Here is a 20,722-nt window from a genome sequence, read left to right on the forward strand (position 1 = left end):
TTGCTTCCAATTTAAATTATGTAAGAATTAACACAGGCCCAAATTCTGCAGGAAATGGGCAAGAAGTACTAAAAAAAGGAACTAGAGAGAGCGAATTCAGGAGTGGCATACACACAGACACTTTTCTTATGCTGTCTATAAGATTCAGCCTTAGAGCTGGATGTTTTATACAGATATAATTACCATCCTGAATCATCACATTGCCCTTCTCAGAAGGGATCATTACACCTCTTGCTTCAGGCTTTAAACCTCTTACTATCAGCAGCTGATTTGTTTCCTTCTCTAATGTACCTGGGACTGGTTACTGTCAAGGAAAGGCCCTGAGGTCTGACCCTGTATGCCTATATTTCTTTATCTTTTCTCCTCCGAGATATCCCACTCCCCCACCGTGCTCTTCGAGGCGCAGCTGCTTTTGCTATTTAGGGAATAAAGGAAAGTTGATCGAGGAGATACTGGCACAGTATTTAGGAAAAAGCAATGCACAGCCCCAAAAGACGAAAGCCTGTCTCCACAGACTTCTTAACCACTCAGAGATCTGCCTTCCCCTCAGGAGCATCACCAAGGAAAGCTGCGGTGTAAAGCTGCTGCCTCACCTCTGCAGCTGAAGGGCAAGGGGACCAGAAGAGAATGCAGGGAGCTATGCCCTTCTGCTCAGGACAGCAGGCAGGCAGCAGAGCCAGGGGTGTACATCACCACTGTCAAGGGTGACAACATATTTTCATTATTACAGGATAAAACTTGGGGGGCGGAGGGGGGGAAAAACTAACAAAAAACCAACCCCGAGCTGCCCAGATCTCCTCAGGAGCATTGATGATTTAGTGTATGTTAATTCCACAGATTAGAAGGAATTCTTTTCCCTCAAAAGTTCTCTGCAGTCTCTTCATTAATTGTGTGTATAAATACGTATTTATTTTTTAATTCTCCTCTCCCCTCCCCCCCCCCCCTTTTTTTTTATTTTAGTGATGCAGGAGAGCCATGTCTGGTACTGAGAAAACTTTGTGACATTCCACTGAAAAGTAAAGTTCTCCAATCTTGCATTTTCTGCTGATAGCCAGCCCATCATTTGCAACAAAAGCAGAGATTTGAGCTTTGCATTTTACTGGTCTCACAGATCACACCGGTGAAGTCAAAGTTATCTACCCCAGCTATACAGCATTATCTTTTAACTTAATGGAAGTGAAAGAGAAGCCTGTGCTCATTACCCAGAGGATGCAATTATTACTTCCTCTCGATATTGTTGCTAGTCAAGGATGAAATCCAGGATATGACCTTTTCGTTAAGCGTCAAGTCAAAATCCACCTGGGACAGCCTAGGAAGGCTACCCTCATCTTTTCACTCAGTAATTCAGAGCAAAAACCCTTGTTGCAGAAAGAAATCCTTGCAAAGGATCAGCATTTACTAGATGTTTCCTTAAACTGATCATTAGATGAAACCCAAAAAGCCTTTTCTCTCCTGCATGATCCCACTGCAGAAAAAAAAAAACCATCACTGATTTTCTGCCTCAACCCACTCCAAAACATCATGCTCTATCTGCACACAGTGTGTGGTCACGAAAAAGATGATAAACTCTGAATATCAGTGATACAGTGTATTAGCACAGGAAAAAATCTTCAACAGATATCTTAACTCCAAGAGAAGAGTAGCTTTGAATTCCTTATATTGTTTTGTTTTGTTATGACAATAATAACATGCCTTTCAAAGTTCATACAGGGAGACACAGTGCCAAAAGGCAAATACTTACAACACAAGAGCACTTGGTGCATTTATTTCCTTCAGGCCTAAATTCTTCTCCTTCATTGTAATGCCTCCCTTCAAATATACAACCTGGAAAACAGTATTTGGATAAGTTTAGCTCAGGATACGACATTGCCTTTTTACTGCAACACATCCTTTCACAGGACAATATGAAAAGTAAATCATACATCCTCTCTGGTACAAATCACTCCAGAAGCCTTTACAAAGGCCTTGAGAATCCCAAAATATAGTTTTGGGGAAAGCATTCTTCTACAGCAGTCAAATCTGTACCAGTGAAATTGAGGCTAAATGAAGACTTCCATTTAAAAGCAGCTTTGAAACATTTCCATAAACTTTACATTTTCTCGTTGCTTGTTCTTAGTCCATGAGTTCATGTTAGATATTGGCAGATATTTAAAAAATTACTGTAATAAACCCATTATATCACAACAGAAGCAGCACTTGCCTGTAAGATTTCTATTTGAATCAAATTAGCAATAAAACCAGGTTAATTTGCCACTGCTTCACAAAGGTAATACATTCACAGCATCTTTCAAAAAAACACAAACTTTCTTTTAGGATTACTCTTATATTTCCTCTCCAATCAAAATTCTGATCATCAGCCAGGAAAAAAACAGCTGACTGACTCTCTGAAAAATATTGTAAAGACATGCAGCCATTGCCAGAGGCTACATGTTCTCTACTAAAAATATTAAGCATTCTCTTGTGTCGTGTGGCTTATTATATGAGCCAGTGGCCCATATTTAGGTAACTAGTACAGTTTAAAAGCAGAGTTCAATCAACCTCCCAGGTAATACTTGCTACCATTACAAAAACAGCTGCATGCTTGGAGCAGCATCTCCCCACAGAATATCTCACCTGGACACACGGGGCAACACATCCCCACAACTTTGGATGGGTTTTTGCAATGAACAACACACTGTACCTCCGACTCTATTATCACTCCCTCCTGCAAAAGAGCAGATCGCACATGTTCATTGTTACTTTACGTTGTGGTTGCTTGAAGAAGCTAAAATTCAGTTATTAACAGTACAGTTATAGCAGGGCAAATGCTGTAGAGAGCTGAGTGTCAAAGGCCCTTTACTTTCTGTCCCTGCTGCCTGGTATCAGGGTGCAGGTTAATCCGCAGCCAAAAGATTCACTTGGGTCTCCCTGACTCCAGATGCAGGATTTGCCTTAAAATGCATCAGGTAAGAAAGGAAGCACCTTTTCAGGAGAAGGAATCCTGATTTATCAGGCATCCTTAGCCTAAGCAATCTGCCATGCAGCTTTGATGGAATCAGACACAAGGTATTCTCCCCCTCTCCCCTCAGAGGAAAAAGACTTAGCAGATAAAAGCACCTTGTTTTGTAGAGGTGAGATGCTTGTCTTTGATGCTTCTCCTGATAAGTATTAGTTCAATTAACATCTCCTGTACTACTTGTTCAAGGAGTCAAAGTCCATTTCAACAAACCTGGGGCTAAGGATCTGTGTATAAAAACGTTGCTATGCTTTTGTTAACAGGGCAAAAACTGAAGAAAAGATTTGACTGTGGGTTTCTCCTGAAGGGCATTTCCAGGTATGTGGACAACATACACACAAAAGCACTGAATTACTAAAACAGTCATTTGTATTTCAGAAAATACCTAATGTGCTGAGAAAATAGGAATGATTTCAAGGTCAAGTCAGAAGGAAATGGCACAGCCAAGTACCACTCTTTCAGCATCGTTTGGGCTCAGGGTACTCAGCTCATGTACAACCTACAATTCCGGATGCCTGGTTACAGTGGGTCACTTCTAAATGGATTTCAGCTGCTTTAAATGCAAAGTCTTTATTGCAGTTTAAGTATAAAATATTTGGGGTTATTGGAATTGGGTAAAAAAGGCTCTGACTTTGTGGAAAAGCTCATGACTCAATTATTGTGGTACTTATGACATGCTTACCTGGCACTGGTATGTAATACAGGGATTGCTAGGGAGGTGCCATCTCATAGAGCTGTTGTATGTCTTTCCTCCAAAACTGCAGTCTGGAGAGAGAGACAGAAGCACACATCAGTCCAGCTGAATGCAGCAATTCCTGGAAGACTGCTGCTGAGGATCATAAAGCAGCATCCTTAATGTGCCCTGTTCTCTGCCTGGGGTTACTAGAAGAGCCAGAGCTGAGAGCTGACGAGCAGCATTGTGCCATGCCAGGTCTGGCAGCAGTCCCCTGGATGTCTGCTCCTAATGCTCAACTGGCCAGGCTGCTTACAAACTGTAACCATTCCAAATAAGCCAAAATCAGCAGCAATTTGCCTAAAAATGTGTGTTGCTGGTAATTCAGTGGCCTGTTCACAGGCAGCCTGTACTCTACCCCCGCACCAGAGGAAAGAGAATGTGAGAAGAGCCAAAAATGTCAGTCGTCCAGTCTGTCCCCATCTATTACCAAATCCCCCAGGAGAGCTCTTCAGACAGTGCAGCTCAGAATGGATGCCATGACATCAGCAGCACTCCCCCATCTTTTTGCCTTTCCACTTTTGTGACACGAGACCAACATCCATATAGACTAAAAGCCATCAGGCTCTCCATGTGGGTGGTGAGTAGGAACATTCTGGAGCCCCACAAGGTTTAGCTTTGTATGACCTTCTGTGTTACACTGCAACTTCATTAACAGCAAAGAGGTTGGTTCACCCACAGACAGGTTCTGTGCACATGTTTTTAATGCAAAATGAAGTTCTGTTGAAGCCTTTTAGACAAAAAAAAATCTCATTTTTGATTCGAGATCCCATTAGTTTCCTTCTCACTCTTTTCACTGTTCTCTGGTATTTTGCAAACAAAAAAAAAAAAAAAGAGAGAGAGAGAGAAAAAGAAAAAAGAATAAAATAAAATAGCAGACTTATTAAGTGGAAATAAAGCATTTGTTAAGAAAAAGTTTGCTTATCAGTGTAAAATTGTACCAATTAAAAATTAATTATTTGGAGAGGCAAAGTGAATCTGATCAAAAATTTTAAAATCAGCACATGACCCAATTCCTACAGAAAAAAATGCCCATGTTCCTTTTACTGCTGCAAGGGTTTTTTCTTAGTCTACTTTACTGAAATTAGGCTTGATCAAAGAGCCCAACCAACAAACAGAAGTCCTGACTGGACTGTGACAGTCCAGACACAGAATCATCAAGCACAAAAGTAAGATCAGTCAAATGATGCCACGGATGCCAAGTGATGCCATATACCTACCCACACCTGAGCAAATATTCTACCAGTCACCATCTGATATGCAAGGTGCCCTGTCCTGAATTGCTCTGGGCTACATTTTGCACCCTTCTGAAAACAAAGACAAGTTATCAGGCCTACACCAGTACATCTTCTACCCCAGTGTTCAAGAAAACTTTAGGGTGACAGATCTGAATGGCTGAGGAGCTTAAAATCCCAGCAAAATCATTTTGTATCCAAACCAAAATTGAAAGGATACCTGGGGTATGAGGATTATTTACAAACTCATTGACTACCTCCAGTTAAGATCTTAAATGAAAGAAGACTTGTACTGCAGTATTTGCAGCATTCAGAAGATCTTCTGTGTTAAGCAAAGATCAAAACAAGAGAATTCTGAAGGTGATTTGGCAATTTCACTAGCCTAAGTTGAAACCAGTATGTTTTTAAAAGAGTTGATCAGCAGTCTTAAGAACTGGCTGTTGTAACTCAATCCTTGACAAATACTGAAATACAGCTCTCAATCTCACTTTTTTCACCCCAGCAGCAAAACGCCTACAAAGTGATTTTGAATAATCAGGTGTATACATTCTCAGTATATTAATAAAGCTCTGTGTGAGAACTTACACTTGGAAGTCAATGTCAAATGAGGAACTTGAAATCCTACACATTTCTTAAGCATTATGAAGTCCCATTCTGAAATATATCATTTTTATATTGATATTTGTACCAAAAAAAACCCCTAAACAACCACGATTTGTACAGTATTTTGTCATAATCCTACTGCCCAGCGCAAACCCTGACAAAAGCAAAGCATTTTAGCAGCCTTTATTTGCAGAAAATGTGTCATACTGGGATTCTGAGTGCAATTCAAGGAAGTTTAAATACATGCCTGCCCTCTAAGCACTCAGAATGGAACAAGTTGTGCTCCTGCACATCCATGCATGTGTTTTACCATATAGGTCTGGACTCTTCAGCGCCATGCAGAGCGATGGCCCAGCTTGGAGCCTACTTTTGACTGCAAACATATCTGCTCACCACTCATGTCTCACCACTCATGTTTTTTAACTTAAAGTGTTTCCTCTGTACGAAAGTTAATGACCCTGTGCTAATCTGTGTGTGCAGAAGTGCAAATTAATCTGAAATTTTCAGTTTAAGGATTAGTCTGGCCAAAATCACAAGGACAGTGCAGCTATCCAAGAAGCACCAGCAATTGTCTTTGCATAAAGCAGTAAGATGGGATCCAATCTCTCACCATCCGTCAGCCACATTCTCTGGTGACACAAGGGCTTTGCTGTCAGCACTTGTTGACAGCACAACAAAGGTCACTATAGCAGGGAGAGCTTGCAGGTAGTGAAAGTAAAATTTTGAAAGAGAAACCAGAATGGGTAAGTCTTAAGAAGAGCTAGGGGTATGGTGACTGCTCCTGAACATTGGCACAGGCCAGAAGGTTGTATGAAAAATTTAGAGCAGCATCATGCAAGCACCAAAGCTATGGCCACCATTTTTTCTCCAAAATGGAAGGAAAACAAAGCCTACATATCAGCCAGTTTTTGTGATCCTCACTTTCAGGGAAGAAATCTTTCATTTGACATCTGAAAACATATACCTGGACTTTCCTAAGCCACTTAATGACAGCACAGAAGCCTGTGAGCCTCCTTCAAATTCAGCTAGGTGAAACCTTCCTGCTCTAATGTGCCAACTTGATTTAGCCATCCTAGCTCACCCATGGTTAAAGGTCCACCACCACACTTGGTTAGTAAAGCAGCAGTCACTGGATGATTCCTGTTCAGAGACCGCAGTGGAGGTGCATCAGCACCTATTTCTAAAACAGAGTATGTCCTAACATATTTCAAGTTTCTAAAAGCCATTTAAATTCCCTTTGGAAATATTATTACATTAAGTTACCGTCTCCATTCTCCATTTGAAAGGGAGAGTGGGTGAAAATAATAAATCAAGAAAGACCAGAGCCTAGCACAATCACTTGAATGCTAAGCACTTACTTCAGACTGAATGCACACTTAAAACCGTTGGAAGAAAGAACTAGAGAGAAGGTTTTAAGGAAAGGAACCCCAAAAGCTCATGAGAAGAAATTCCAGTTAGTCCACTGTGAGCCAGTAATTTTATTCTCATGACTTACAACCCACCAGTAAAACTTTTAGGATTCTACATACAGGAGGACATTAAATATCACTGGTCTGTATCAATTTTAAGGGAGCTAATGTGTTTTGTGTCAGTCAAGAAGTGTGACCTAATTTTTTAGTCTTTCCTGCTTCTTTCTTCAGGAACAGCTGGTGTTTTATTAATGTAATATATTAACTTTAAGTTAGTTGTAGGTTTTGTTCCTATTACCACCTTCAATCCAAACAATTCAGATAAGTCCTAGATAAACATGCAAGCTGAAGTTTGCTTATCTGAACCAAACCTAACCACCAACGCTTTGAAGTTGTTCAATTGTGATATACACAGTGAAAACTGCTAATTACCTTACAATGACTTAATAAAGGCAAAATGTCATTCCTGTACAATAAACTATAAATCTTAATCTCTTCTAATTTATTAATTTATCTGTTCTGGTTCAATGTTGTACACACCTTCTTTGAGCACCCTGGTTCCAAACATTATGAACAAATCTTTGGCTGATTTAATTTGAAAGAGAGCAATTTAATTCCAATTCAAATTCCATTTGAAGTAACAGAAAATGCAAGTTACAGCAGATTTCATTAATGACATGTGGGCAAGCTGACAATCAGGAAGCTATTTATCATCCCAGATCCTGCAACATTTTTAAATGACCCTTCTTTCTTCCCTAAACACCCAAGCACAGAGCAGTATCGTGAAAAGAAGTAAACTGACTGGAGAAGATAGGTTAGTAGTGCTCAAACTCAACCCGTGTCCTCAGGAGTTCATTAAAAATAAGTTTTTGTGACTCAATTTGACATTGCCTAATAAGATTCCAGAAGAGAATTTTGCTTATTTTATGAGATGAGAATGAGAATAGACATTCTAATGAGCATTTTATAGACAAGTCATTTCCGTATTCTTGCAAGACAAAATGATAGAGTATAATAGACTGGCTCCCCATTTCCCTTTTCTTCAGCATTTTTCTTCTTCTATTAGTCTTTTTCTTGCTTTCCCTCCACTTTCTATTTGAAAAAATAACCTCTCTATTGACATGGAAAATAAACATCAGGAAAAAGAAAACAGCCAGAAGACATGTTTTATTTAGTTTTTGATAAATTAATCCTCAGGGAGGACCCAGGCATGCTAACACTAAATACCAGTTCTAGCCAAGCAAACAAAAAAAAAAAAGGGGGGGGGAGGGGGGGGGGGAACCAACAAAAAATAACTTGTATATTGTGTAGTATTAAATCTGCTGGCAAAAATATGAGAAGTCTGAATCACATATACACTTACTAGAAAATATATTTTCACATGTCTTAACAATGGCAAAGCCACTGACAGCTACTAGAAAATAAAACTTCATATTGGGTAATCCTGGTCTTCTTTCATCAACACAGAAGTAGAAAAATATATACAAAATCTCCCAAGCTTATTAAGTCATTCTCTAAACAGTGAAAATCCAACTCTTTCCCCTCTAACTGTGTACAATCAAACCTATTTGCAGCTGAGCCACTGCAATCATCATGACCAAGAGATATGAGAGGCAGGGGCCATACAAAGGGCATTCAACACAGTGGAGTAAAATGGCCATGGGAGCGAGCTATGCCGGGACCACAGTGCTCACAAGCATATGATGCAATCCAGCTCATGTTCACTGAACAAATAACAGCAGAAAGCAAGACACCACCCCCTCCCAGTGCTTCGGTTTTGCTCCCCTCTGGACCTCAATTTTGCCTTTCCAAATGTCTCCTGTTTCGCCTGTATGCAGGGCGTAGGGAAGAGTCATTATGTGGGGTCCATAAGAATCTTAAAGTCTAAAACACTGCATAGTTAGATCTACCACCAATTCCTGTTCTGATACCTAACGTGCTAGCCAAGGCTGACAACTGGAAAACCGTGACCTCCTATGGCTGTGAGGAGTGTGATGAACAATGTCATCATTATTGCTGCTTTTCTCACACCGGCCAAATCCTTCACAATCAGTACATCTTACAATTTCAAAATTCTTACTCCGGTCACAGGTCTATTAAAATGTTTATCATATTGTTCCAGAGCAATGTTACATAGGAAAGCAGCATTGGAAAGCCTCCAACAGTCTTGAATTTTCTTCTACTTTGCTGCGCAGGACATGATGCCCACACATGTGGTACCAGTGCATCTGTGTATCACCACAGACATCCCATACTATTTTCTAATACAAGAATTCTGAACAACTTCTCTGTGATTACTAAGGTCCGGGTATCTGGTGTTTAACTGCATAAGTATTTATGACAACATGGCAACACAGTGCATGAAAAATATTCTTACATAAGTAGAGAATTAAAGTAATCAAGTGAACAAGAAAATCTAAAATTTAAGGCACTATATTGAGGCCATAGTATATAACAGATACCAAAGGGATCTCTTCATAAAAGAGTTAACTCAAAGGAAGTGGTGATGATATAGAGACCTTTTCTTAGGCATAGCCAGAAGTAACACAAGCTGACACCATAAAGGGATGATACTATCCTTAGCAGCAACCTGTCACTGCTACAAAATCCCTGCCTTTACTTGAAATACAAAGTTAAAAACTGCATGAATGTTGAGGTTAACTTGAACCCTAGCCTCAAGAAACTGGCCTCCTGGCTCAAAACTGCAGCACATTAATGCTGAGAGACTGAGAGGCAATGAGAAAAGTCAGCCAAAGAGTCAGACTTCATAGGTCCCCAAACCATCTCTTTCCACACTCAATTTCAGACAGATGCCAGGATTAGATGATTCAAATGAAGGTGAAAAGGTTTTTACTAAGACAATATATTATTACCTTCCCACCCCATAACTTTCCATCCACCCATATCTCTAAGTTTGCCCTAAGGCATATGAGGATGGGCTGCATGTTATAGTGCCCATCAATGCCTCCAGACAAAGTTCCCCACCAAACTGGTGGCACCAAACTGGTATTATCTATTTCATTCTGGGAACATTCACAAGCAAACTAAGTGCTGAGGGATTGGTAAAGCAGTCACAATAGCAATAAACTCCTAATCTTGCTCTAACTTCTTTGCAAGCCAGCCTTGGAGGAGGAAATTAGTTCAATCATAAAATATGATATCCTTTCCAAGAAACGTACAATTAACTGTGGTAGCTTTGGATATGCAATATTCTAAAGAACTAGCCATGCCCTTGCCTGGGCTGTGATTTCATTCTCTGGTAGACTCCTAAAAAATGGAGAATAGTTTGTGAAATCCTAACTTCGCTGATTAAAACAAAAAGAAAAAAGGAAGAAAGAAAGAAAGAAAAAACAGTAGCTCTCAAAAGTTAAAAGACACAGAGAAAGCAAAATTGCATGTAGGAATTGAAAGAAATTTCACAATGGCAAATGATACACATGACAAATATCCATTGATTTCCCCTTTGTAATTCCATGGAATATTCATATTCTTAGGATAAAAGTAGGGGATGGCACATAATTTTAGAAATGCAAACTTTATGCAGCCCCGAGCTGGTAATACTTCTTCACAGAGCAAACAACTTATTATTGGAGGTGCAGAGAGCTCTATATCCAAGTGACACGTCTCCAACCAACTAAACAAGAAAATGCTGCCAAATCTATTCCTATAATCTCAGTGATCTCATATGTTTTCATTAAGCATATTAAATAAAATGAAAGATGAAAAGTGGCCCATTTGTCCTACGCTAAAGTAATGAGAGGGCTTAATTTTTCTTTCATACTTTCAAAATGAATAGTATGCTAGAGGTGTACGGTCTGTTTTATAAACTACAGTAAGTATCTGTCAGAAGAGTAATCTCACTGAAAGTTTTCTCTATTATGCTGGGTTGTTTACATTCTGCTTGCAGCAGGGAGCCATAATCACAGGTCTACATTTCTCTGTTCCAGACTTTGCACAAACACACAGTAAGAGCAGAGCCCTGCCCCACTGACTTCACTATCCAGGGTCCTCTGTGCTGAAAGTCAGAATCTGTGTTCAAATACATTGCTGGTCTGGAGGATTAAAATATTAACTGAAGCCAAATCTCTTAATGTGTTAGGGACAAAATGTTGTTTCCATCCCCATGAACGTCATTCTGTTTTTCTTTCTGATTGCAAAAACTGTACTTGCTGCTGTTTTCTTTTTCCTTTTCGTTTACGCACAGAAAGTGCTAAAAATCGTCTAAGTAGCATAAAGATACCAAAGCAGGAGCAAAGGACTTATGCTCAGTATGAAGTCATTTGCAGAAGAAATTCTCCAGCTGCAATTCAGGCTCCCCAGTGAGCAAAGCTCTAAACACGGGAACTCAGCTGGATGCACCACTGCAGGCATACAGTATTTCTTAATTCCAGTACGGTTTATGCTATCAGAAATACTGGGCATACATACCAGCCCTCATGCCTTCCCCAAACAGCATAAAATATCCTGGCAGCAGTGTCACAAATGACTCATGAGTGGTGGTTTCCACTCTGGAAACATACTCTTTGGTTTTGATGTTATCCTCCTGTTACTGTATTCAATGACAGCAGCCACCCATTCATTCACTCATTCATTCATTCATTGCTTCAGAAGTTATGAAGACCTGAAGCTATCTAAGGGAGCTGGCAATAGCCCATAAAGCCTGATTAAGCCTTTCTAAGCTATGGGAACTATGCCAAGAAAAAAAAAAGCCATCAGGTTCTGGTGTGCTTTTTTTTTTTTTTTGCTTTTTTTTTTTGGTAACATTTTGTTCATGTTTAGAAGAAATGCAACCAGCAAAAATCACAGCTTCCCTTTTCCTGCCTGCATTCCCTATGGGCATTCTGGCAGTCTGACAAAGTAGTAACTGAGAACAAACGCTGCAGGGTCAATCCCAGCTGCAGCTGAACTCCGCACTGAGAGTTCTGGGGATCTACAAGCACAGCAAAGGGAGCTGATGGGACACAAAGAGGGCTGAAGAGCCTCACAGCCAGGCTGGTGTGTACATCCTTCATTCCCCAAATGCTTCCCACAAGACACTTGTTTTAAATTTTTGCACAGAACAGAGAGGGAATTCTAGCAGCATTCAGAAGAGCAGGAAAGCAAGCAGCTTCCCCAGAGAGCTGGTTCCATCTTGTCTCTTTCTCTGGCACCAGAACTTCCCAGTGAAAATGCGTGGCATCGAGACTGATGCAGTTACACAAGAGACTGATGAAGTTACACAAGTGCATAGCAGCTTTACCTTTCGCTTTACCCTTCAGAAAGAAAGTATTCAGTAGTTTAGCATTCCCCTTACAAGATTAGGCCCTCAAGAGCCTTTTTTTTCTTTTAAATTCCAAAATTTAAAGCTTGCATCTTAAGTACTTAGAAACTGCTGTCTAGAATCGACTGAGCATCCTTCTAGCTGAGTGCCTCCTCTCTGATGGCATCAATTTCCTCTGCCATTTTGTCACCAGTTACCAATGTCCTAAGAATCTTCTGCAGCTCCTCACAGTCAGTTCTGCACTCACGCAGTATCTGCAATCCTTCTGTTACTTCAGGCTCTACTAGATCATTTTGAGCATCTTGACAAGTTGAGAACTCTGAAGAAACTGCTGGTAACTTTTTTTTCATTACAAAAGCAATCACTCACTGTCTCCATCTGCCTGTTCTTTGCTAATGAGAAGTATTTATCTACAAACTTGGGGCTGCCTAGTTCCTGTAGGAGAGTTTGATGGGAAATCTTGTTGGATGCCCAATAGAAATGCAGGAAGATATCAGCCAGATCACTGTCTGTATACTTAACTGAGCCCTTCAAAAGACTCCAGCAGTTTTATAATACAGTGTTATTCCCACTATGTGTCTCTTAATTCTATTTTTTTAACACTTTTATTAATTTTCCCATTAGAGACATCACACATACTAATCTGCAGGTGCCAGTCTCAAGTCTGTTAACAACGTATAATGTAATATTCACATCAATTCAGGGTAACAACAAGAAATCAGAATTAAAATTTCAATGTAATGATAATATTTATCTTTAACATACTTAAATGTCTGTATCCTCATCTTTGAAACATTCACTTTTTTTAGGGCAGAATCATTTTGTGTGCACAAGTGTGCATACATGTAAAACTTTCAGGAAATTGACCAGCTACACTTCATCCCTTTTCCAAAATGGAGAATTAGCATCATCAAACTAAAATTAGGACATTTTTGCTATAAATCTGACACTAAATAAAATTTGACTAAATAAATAAATTACATTTAACTTATGTGAAAACTTTAACTACAAATTCTCTTTCAGTAATACTTTCTCTTTTTTTTCCCATTTCATTTCCTTTCCTTCTAACTAGCAACCTTAGACAAATCTTTAGCCTAGGATTTGCCAAACCTATTCTAAAGTTGCAGCACAAGTGAAGACCAGCTAGCACAACCCTGCAGTCATTCAGGAAAAACATATATCCATCACGTTTCTCCTGTCTGAATTTCAATGTAACCTGTTCTGCATTTGTATTTCCTTTGGGAAGGCAATAAATGCTCACATTTCCCAACAATTTATCCTACTGCACCTCTCTTCTAAACTGTAACACCACTGGGGAATTAAACAACACAGAAGAGAAACAGGAAAAGTGAATCCATCTGAATCCCTCATTCTCCACCTCGTGGGCTGCATCAGCAATCTCTCAGCAAAATCACTGTTTTACTGCATATAACTTACTGAATTAGAATTTTAAAAAGACTTTCTCAACTTAATCTATTTTCACACTTTCCACATGTGCAAGCTTAATAACTGGATACCGTGCATTTTAAGCAATTAATTTATTATTTTCTATCTGACACTTGGCTCCTTCTGAAGAGCTTTGAGGATACAGTGATGGTCAAGAATACATACATAGTGTTCAGATTGTAACCCACTTTGGCTTTAACAAAAGTGTCATTGATATTATTATTTGAACCAGGATAAAATGAATAGAATTTGGTTTATTTGTTTCTAGTACTGGGAAAAATAGAATGGATAATTACCATGTTTTTTATTAATAGCAAGCATTATTTCTGCTATGTCCAACCACGTGGGAAGTTAAAGAAATTCTTATGGATCTGTTACCATAAACAGATTGATTTTGATGTAAAGTATTACCAATAGAAAAAGCTCAACAGGAGACACCACTCAAAAGACTGACAACCTTCCAGTGAAGTACAATCAAGATGCATTCCTAGAGGACTGCCACTGCACAAGACCTAACAATAGCAGAATGGAGATGTGAATTTACATTATCTTCACCAGCTTTTGAAATGTATGGAGTATAACTGTGGATAATGTCCTTTCGGTGACTAGCTGAGAGGTTTCTGGCTTTGTCCCATCTCCGGCAATATAAATTTGAACAGATAACACTTTTTAAAGGAGAGAAAAAAGCAGGAAGAGCACCACACCTTTGCAACGTTCACAGCAAGCTCCTCTCTGCTTTATGACAAGAGCACATTCCTTGGAAAGCAGAGGACACTTCTCTCTTCTGCACGTCACTTCCTTATTCTGGAAATAAACAAACAAACAAATAAATAGAAGATATCGCTTATAAACTGCACCCATGGTTTAGTTTCTTGCAACTCAGAAAATAAAACGTGAGCTTAGCAATCTGCTCTCTTGTTTCTAAAGCTTTTGTGATTAAAAATGCCCTCTGCTCTTGAAGGGCTGCAGTAGAAGATAGCCTCTGAATTGTCCAGAAGCATGAGTAAACACTGCTCTGCTAGGACAATAATTCATAACTGCAACACATTATAGTACAGAAAACATGCCCTGTTGAAGAAATCCACTTTATCATGCTAGCTGCATGATGTGCTTAATAAAATATCCTTGAGGTCCTGAGGTGTTGCCCCATGAACCACACAGTTTAGGAGTCATTTTTCATACTGACATAAGACAGACATCTGAGGAAGAGCTGAAATATTTAGAGAAAGCTAAACACTCTTGCAGCACTGAAATCATTTTTAGCTAGCAGTATTACCTGACTACGCAGGAGTCCTTCAAAAGAGGCTGCTATATACTACACTATGAAAGAAAATTCCATGATTTATCTCTTTCTCCCCAAAATACTTAGAATCAATGAAATAATACAAGCAGGTAGAATTACTGTACATTATAGTGTCATCTTTCTACAGCAAAGAGACAGTAATGATGAAGGCCAAAGAGCACGTTGATCATATTAAGGGATGTCAATATAGGTTGTGTGACAATAAGCAGAAGAAATGTTCCATTTATAGCCTGACTTTACCCTGTAGTGTCAACCACTCTGGTTAACCCTAGCTATAAAGACAGAAAACAAATACTTGAGGGTTTTTTTCAGTCAAATTTTGATACTTGAAATTCCTGACTGAAATTAGCCCTCTGAAGTGACCTCTGCCTGTAATTAGTAGCTCAGTTCATTAAGAGACACAGGTGGACGTTACTAGATGCAAGCACCCACCTCACCCAATCTTATGACTTAATTAGAGACCAAAAAATCAAAGGAGAAGAAAAATGTAAATCATAAAACTAAACCACGCTTTCCAGTCCTTTTCTTTTGTTCCCTGTGGCCTCATTCAAGGTGCCTGTGGAGGATAACACACAGCTTTTATTACACTCCAGCCCTTTGTCTAAAATAAGAGGTTTATTTTCTTCAAAGTCACTGCCTGATCTGATGGGAGCTATAAAGGCTCTTCAATCTTATCAGTGTAAATGAGGAATAACTCCAGCCAAGACACTGTGAAATCAGTAAGTGAGGATCTGGCTCTAAATTGCTGCTCAGATGAAATGCAGCTGCAGTGACATGAGCTACTGTGAAGAGGCAGGTCACTGCTAGTCACCAATACGTGCTGGTGGCTCTGCATTCCTCCAGTATTGCAGAGCAAACATACATGCAATGTAAACAGTCTAGTTAGAATGAATTTATGAGAATGCTCCAGTTCTGGGTTGTCACAAAACGGTTGCATCAGCAAGACTGCCTCAGCAACTTCTTTCTAGTACACAGGGTGAAATTCTACTTTTCTTTAGGTGAACGCAGTGCCCCTGACTTTGCTTTAATTCAGCCCGCTAAAAGACAGCAGAAACAACTTTACTGAATCAGCTACATACATTCTGTATTTTGAAGGGTTCTGATAAGATCTGATTATCTTTAGCAAAACTTTGTCCAATGCAAGATTTAAAAAGTGTAGTGGCACCATTCCCTCTATCTGCAGGACAGTCTTCTGCATGGTGAAAGTGAATTCAAGGGAAGAGCAAAATCCGTTGTGCAATATGTTCCTTTGGAGGACATGATTGACCTAGCTGAGGCATATAATGGACTCACTAGATGTAGGACATGTTGTGTCCCACTAGGTCAACCTAGCTGGGTAGAATCCATGTTATAGGGCTTGGCAGGCAGCTGCCCATCACACTCCCTGAGGAAGGAATCACTATTGAGGATGAAAGAAGAGTAAAAGAGATCTGTATAGCTTTTTGATCCCTCATTCCCAGAATGCCCTGAGTTGAGCTGGGAGGCACTCACAAAGATCATCCAAATCCTGGCTCCACAATGGACCACCCAAGATTCAAACCATATGTCTGAGTGCCCAAACACTCCTTGAAAACCAACAGGTTTGAGGCCATACTCCCAGGGCAAATGTCTCCTGTAGCCCAACTTTCCAGCCAGCTTCTCCCCCTTTCTCCCAAGCGTGGACTTCCTTGCCCTGCCCTCAGGTATATCCTGACATGAGCATTCCTTTACAATCCTAAGGATGAGCCCAACACATATTTAAGCAGAAGATGCTTGCTAGATACTGTCCCTAACTTTAGCCTAGGTTACTTAAATAAGAAATAATCTCTGCCAATAACAAATTTGGTGCCATTGAGCCAATCAGCGAGTACAGCTAAATTTGGATCTCACTCCCCTTACCATCAGCAATACTAGTGGTTAAAGCCCAAACTCCTGACCTTCAGTACAGGTGAGGATCAAGTAACTGGAACAAGAAAGAAAAACCCAGTGTGAGTCATAACCTAGCTACAGATGGAAGATTTTGGAGTTCATGACCTGGCAAAGAGAACAAGGGCTGTTTTACATTAAGTAGCTATTCCAAGTAAATCACTTTAATTGTTCATGGTGCAACTAATTCCACTTTAAAAATAAAAAAAATAAAATTAAATTAAAAAAAAAAAAAAGAAAAAAGAAAAAAGAAAAAGAAAAGAGAAAGAGAAGAATAGGATCATCTTTGTCCTATGAAGAAGAGGTTATAGCCTCCTGTCTACAGGACCAGCTCTGTGTGCCCCAGGTAAGCAGAGCCAGTCCTTTGCCACCAGGAGAAAGGCAGCCAAGCCCTGAAGCAGAGTGGGATTTGCAAAGATGGTGTTCCTCCTCTGCAGCTGGTATTGCAGGCAAGCAGGAGGTCAGAAACTGGCCTTGTCAGATGCCACCCTAAAGTGCCTAACTCCCTGTGCAGGCAAAATGTAGAAAAAATAGGCCAGAAGATGTGGAGGAAAGGGTTAATACTGTGCTGATCCAGCGTAGGACAGCAGCAGCAGATAAAACAGGGCTGGTAAATCATTGTTTAGTCTATTGCAGTCAGGCATTATCCACCGCAGATCTCCCCGGCCCACAGGGTGTAAAAGTACAAGGATAAAACAAAGAGCAATTGTCACCAGCAGGTATTTTTCACACTGTCATCCAAAACACTGCTCTTAATGCATACTGTCCATCTGCTCGTTTCAATTTTGTTGCCTCCTTCCCTCCTGTTTCACAAGGGCAAAGCGGGCTGCAAGAGCAAACGGACTTCAGCAACAAATCTTCTCCTTCCAAATGCATCCCCCTGCTATCCCCAGTAATCATAACATAACATTTCACTATTTGTCCCAACCATACATTTAAAATGTTGCTAGGTAGCTGCATGCAGGAGCGCTGCATTACCGAACCTCCATCTGTGTTGTCAACAGCACCCCTGGAGTTGTTGAAAGCTCTCAGACACTTTGATTTCTGCTGTTCTTAAGAGAAAACTTCTTAGACAGCAACATTCAGAAGCCAACAGTTATGGGAAGGTGGGGGATTTTTTTCCTTTTGTTTGAAGGACATGCACTCTGGCACCAAGAAGTGCAGAAGAGACACATGGCTCATAAATACATAAACCATTTGCTAAATCAGAAACCTGGGAGTCAGTCAAAATCCATAATAGGATCCCAAGATTCATAATAAATAACTTGTAATTATAGTCCTGCACCATAGTTATTTTAAACAGATGGCTTATAGATTCACATCTGGGTGGTTTTTTTTCCTATTTTTTAATTTGGTGCTCAGGCACACACACACCCACACAAGGGGAGAGAACATTGCAAGAGATCAGCTAAGGTTTTTGTTAGTGTTGGAAAAATATGTATTTTCTAAAAGAGATCAGGCTGATCCAGAACTATGCTGCCACGGCTGATGCAACTCCCCACGAGCACCCGGTAAAGAACTTGCACTGGAATTTGGGGCTCCCTCAGAAGGGAAAATGTAGGGATGTGCTGCAGCATCACCCTGGGCTCCTCCTCTGTGCTTACAGAACCCAATAATGGAGAAGTTGCTTTTTAATGCATCTGGCAGAAGACCAGAAAGTTTTGTCAGGTGCCTGCATTTCTCCCCTCTCCCACACTCTGCCAGTGGGAACCAAAGATTTCTTCTTGAACCTGGCTTGCAAAGGTGATGCCAAATTCCCATATGAGAGAGTTATATTAGCTAGGGCTAATACTGGTGGTGCCACTTCATGTTGCCTTTATTGCAATCCCCTCTCAACATAATTTGTTCAACTTCCACATACACTTCATATTTTTACCTTCCAACAAAGGTCTCTGCACAAAGTAGCCCTGTCTAGTGACAAAATATATCAGACTAAAGGCATTAAACTGTGAACTACAGTTAAATAAGATGCCAACATGAAAAAATATATATATAAAAAAAAATCAACAACAAAACCAACAACCGAAAAAAAAAAAAAGACCCTAAAAATAAATCTGAATATTTGGCAAAGACCTCAGAGCAGATGTGTGCCAAACCACAGCTTGGAAGCTGCAGCCAACTTTTACAGGGTTCCCCACTGGGCTCCAGCCGGCTCACAGCAGCCACCAGGAGGATGGCTCTTTTCAACCTGGATGTGGCTTGGAAGAGATAAAAACTGGGAGTCCGTTTTGTTTCTTCAGGGCTGCACCCGTCAGCAGTACTGCAAGCCCCAGCCTTGGCTGTTGGCCGGCTGCGGAAGGCCAAGCAGATGTGGATTCTCAGGAGGCCAGATTTCCATGTAAAAATTCAGGGGTTTCGTCTCTTTTTTTTTCTTTTTTCTGTTTTGCAAATGTGTTTAGAAGACTAGCACTGCGTTTCTGTTATCCTGAGGATGTCAAGGGTTCATACTGAATAGGATACATGCTGCTTAAATTTTCATTTAACCAAAGAAAGCAATAGAGAGCTTGTTGTAAAAGCAAGAGGTACAGATCTGGTAGAAATAAGAGCTACCATTTATGGCTAACCCTAAAACTGTTCACTTTTGACCATTGCTCATCGCAGTACCACTAGCATCTCATCAGTAACACTGATGATACTCCTCCTGGAGCATCCTGAAGCATCCTGCAAGAAGAATAATCCTCCAAAACAATAACAATTTTCAAACAATGGTGAAATCTACCCCCAGGGAATTTGGGATGGGGCTTTCCAGTGTGAAGAAAGGGCCATTTAAAAGGAAGGAGGCCTGCGTGCTTCAGTCACTATGGCACGGTGAGGCACAGTGCGGGCTGCAGGAGGGTTGGAGCAGGCCATAGCCTGGTGCTGCCAGCTCTGCCAGGCATCGCACACAGCCAGGGCAGCCTCTCAGTGCCCACAGAGCCATGCTCACTCCACATAAAGCCCAGGGGCCAACACTGGCCACAGGCTCTGTCCCTCAGCAAAGCTGGGGAGCGCAGGCTCTGCACCCGTTTCATGCAGACAGCCTCGATATCATGCCAGCTGGAACTCGAGAACAGGCTCAGGCACGTGCATAAATCTAGACAAATCCTGAGGCACTTTCTGAAAATACTACCCCCGTTCTTTTGGCACTCTTGCCTGGAATTTCACATCTCAGGGCTCATCTGCAAACTTCCCTGCAACTGGGGAAGCTGATCTAGCAGGAGGGACCTGCAAAGTACTGTGAGACTGCTGTCTGCAAGGATCATTTCCCCATCTGAGCAGGAGCTGTGCAGTGCAGCCCCAGGGAGGAGACACTGCTCCCCAGGGAGAGCTGTTTGCAGGCATTTCAGACCACTGTCAAGGGGAGTGACAGAAGAAAGAAAGTCCAATTTCCCTTGTTTCCTTGCACAAAATCAAATTTCCTTGCAAAACAAAAATGGTCTACCATGCTAGATGTTCTTTTAAGTATGGGGTGGAAAAATATTCCTCTATGAAACAGTGACCATCTTCTGTAAAATGATACCATTCCTTTTGTTTACCCATGTAAACTCACAAACACAAAGAGACACGCTTCACCATACAGAGAGAAGCCTTATTAAATATAAGCATGTTCTCCATTTTAATGAATCTATTCAGGATGCAACCAAACGTGCTGCAGTACTTCCAGCCCTGCCCACAGTACAACACAACTACAAGTTCAGCACAAACTGCATTAGACAGATGCAAATGTCAGTATTTCATAAGGAAAATATATGTCAGTGCAGATGACAGAGCATCCTTCTCCTTTTTTTAGGAGTGTGCACAGTTGCCTCTGATTCACTCGCTCATCCCTGTAACCTCTTTGGTTTATCTGCCTT

General features: G+C 40.6%; 1 protein-coding gene across 2 annotated transcripts in view; it reads right to left on the bottom strand.

Annotated features, from left to right (window-relative positions):
* The window catches only part of BMPER (BMP binding endothelial regulator), a 143,965-nt gene that overhangs the window by 106,223 nt on the left and 17,020 nt on the right, over positions 1 to 20,722 (bottom strand). For both annotated transcript variants that reach the window (XM_052692653.1, XM_052692651.1), the window contains exons 3-6: positions 14,386 to 14,485; positions 3,678 to 3,760; positions 2,614 to 2,704; positions 1,742 to 1,824 (exon numbers count right to left, since the gene is read on the bottom strand). In XM_052692653.1, coding sequence (XP_052548613.1) covers positions 1,742 to 1,824; positions 2,614 to 2,704; positions 3,678 to 3,760; positions 14,386 to 14,485 — 357 coding nt within the window. The remainder of the gene's footprint in view (positions 1 to 1,741; positions 1,825 to 2,613; positions 2,705 to 3,677; positions 3,761 to 14,385; positions 14,486 to 20,722) is intronic.

This window comes from Tympanuchus pallidicinctus, unplaced genomic scaffold (assembly GCF_026119805.1).
Source record: "Tympanuchus pallidicinctus isolate F22 unplaced genomic scaffold, pur_lepc_1.0 scaffold3, whole genome shotgun sequence".
Taxonomy (NCBI): domain Eukaryota; kingdom Metazoa; phylum Chordata; class Aves; order Galliformes; family Phasianidae; genus Tympanuchus; species Tympanuchus pallidicinctus.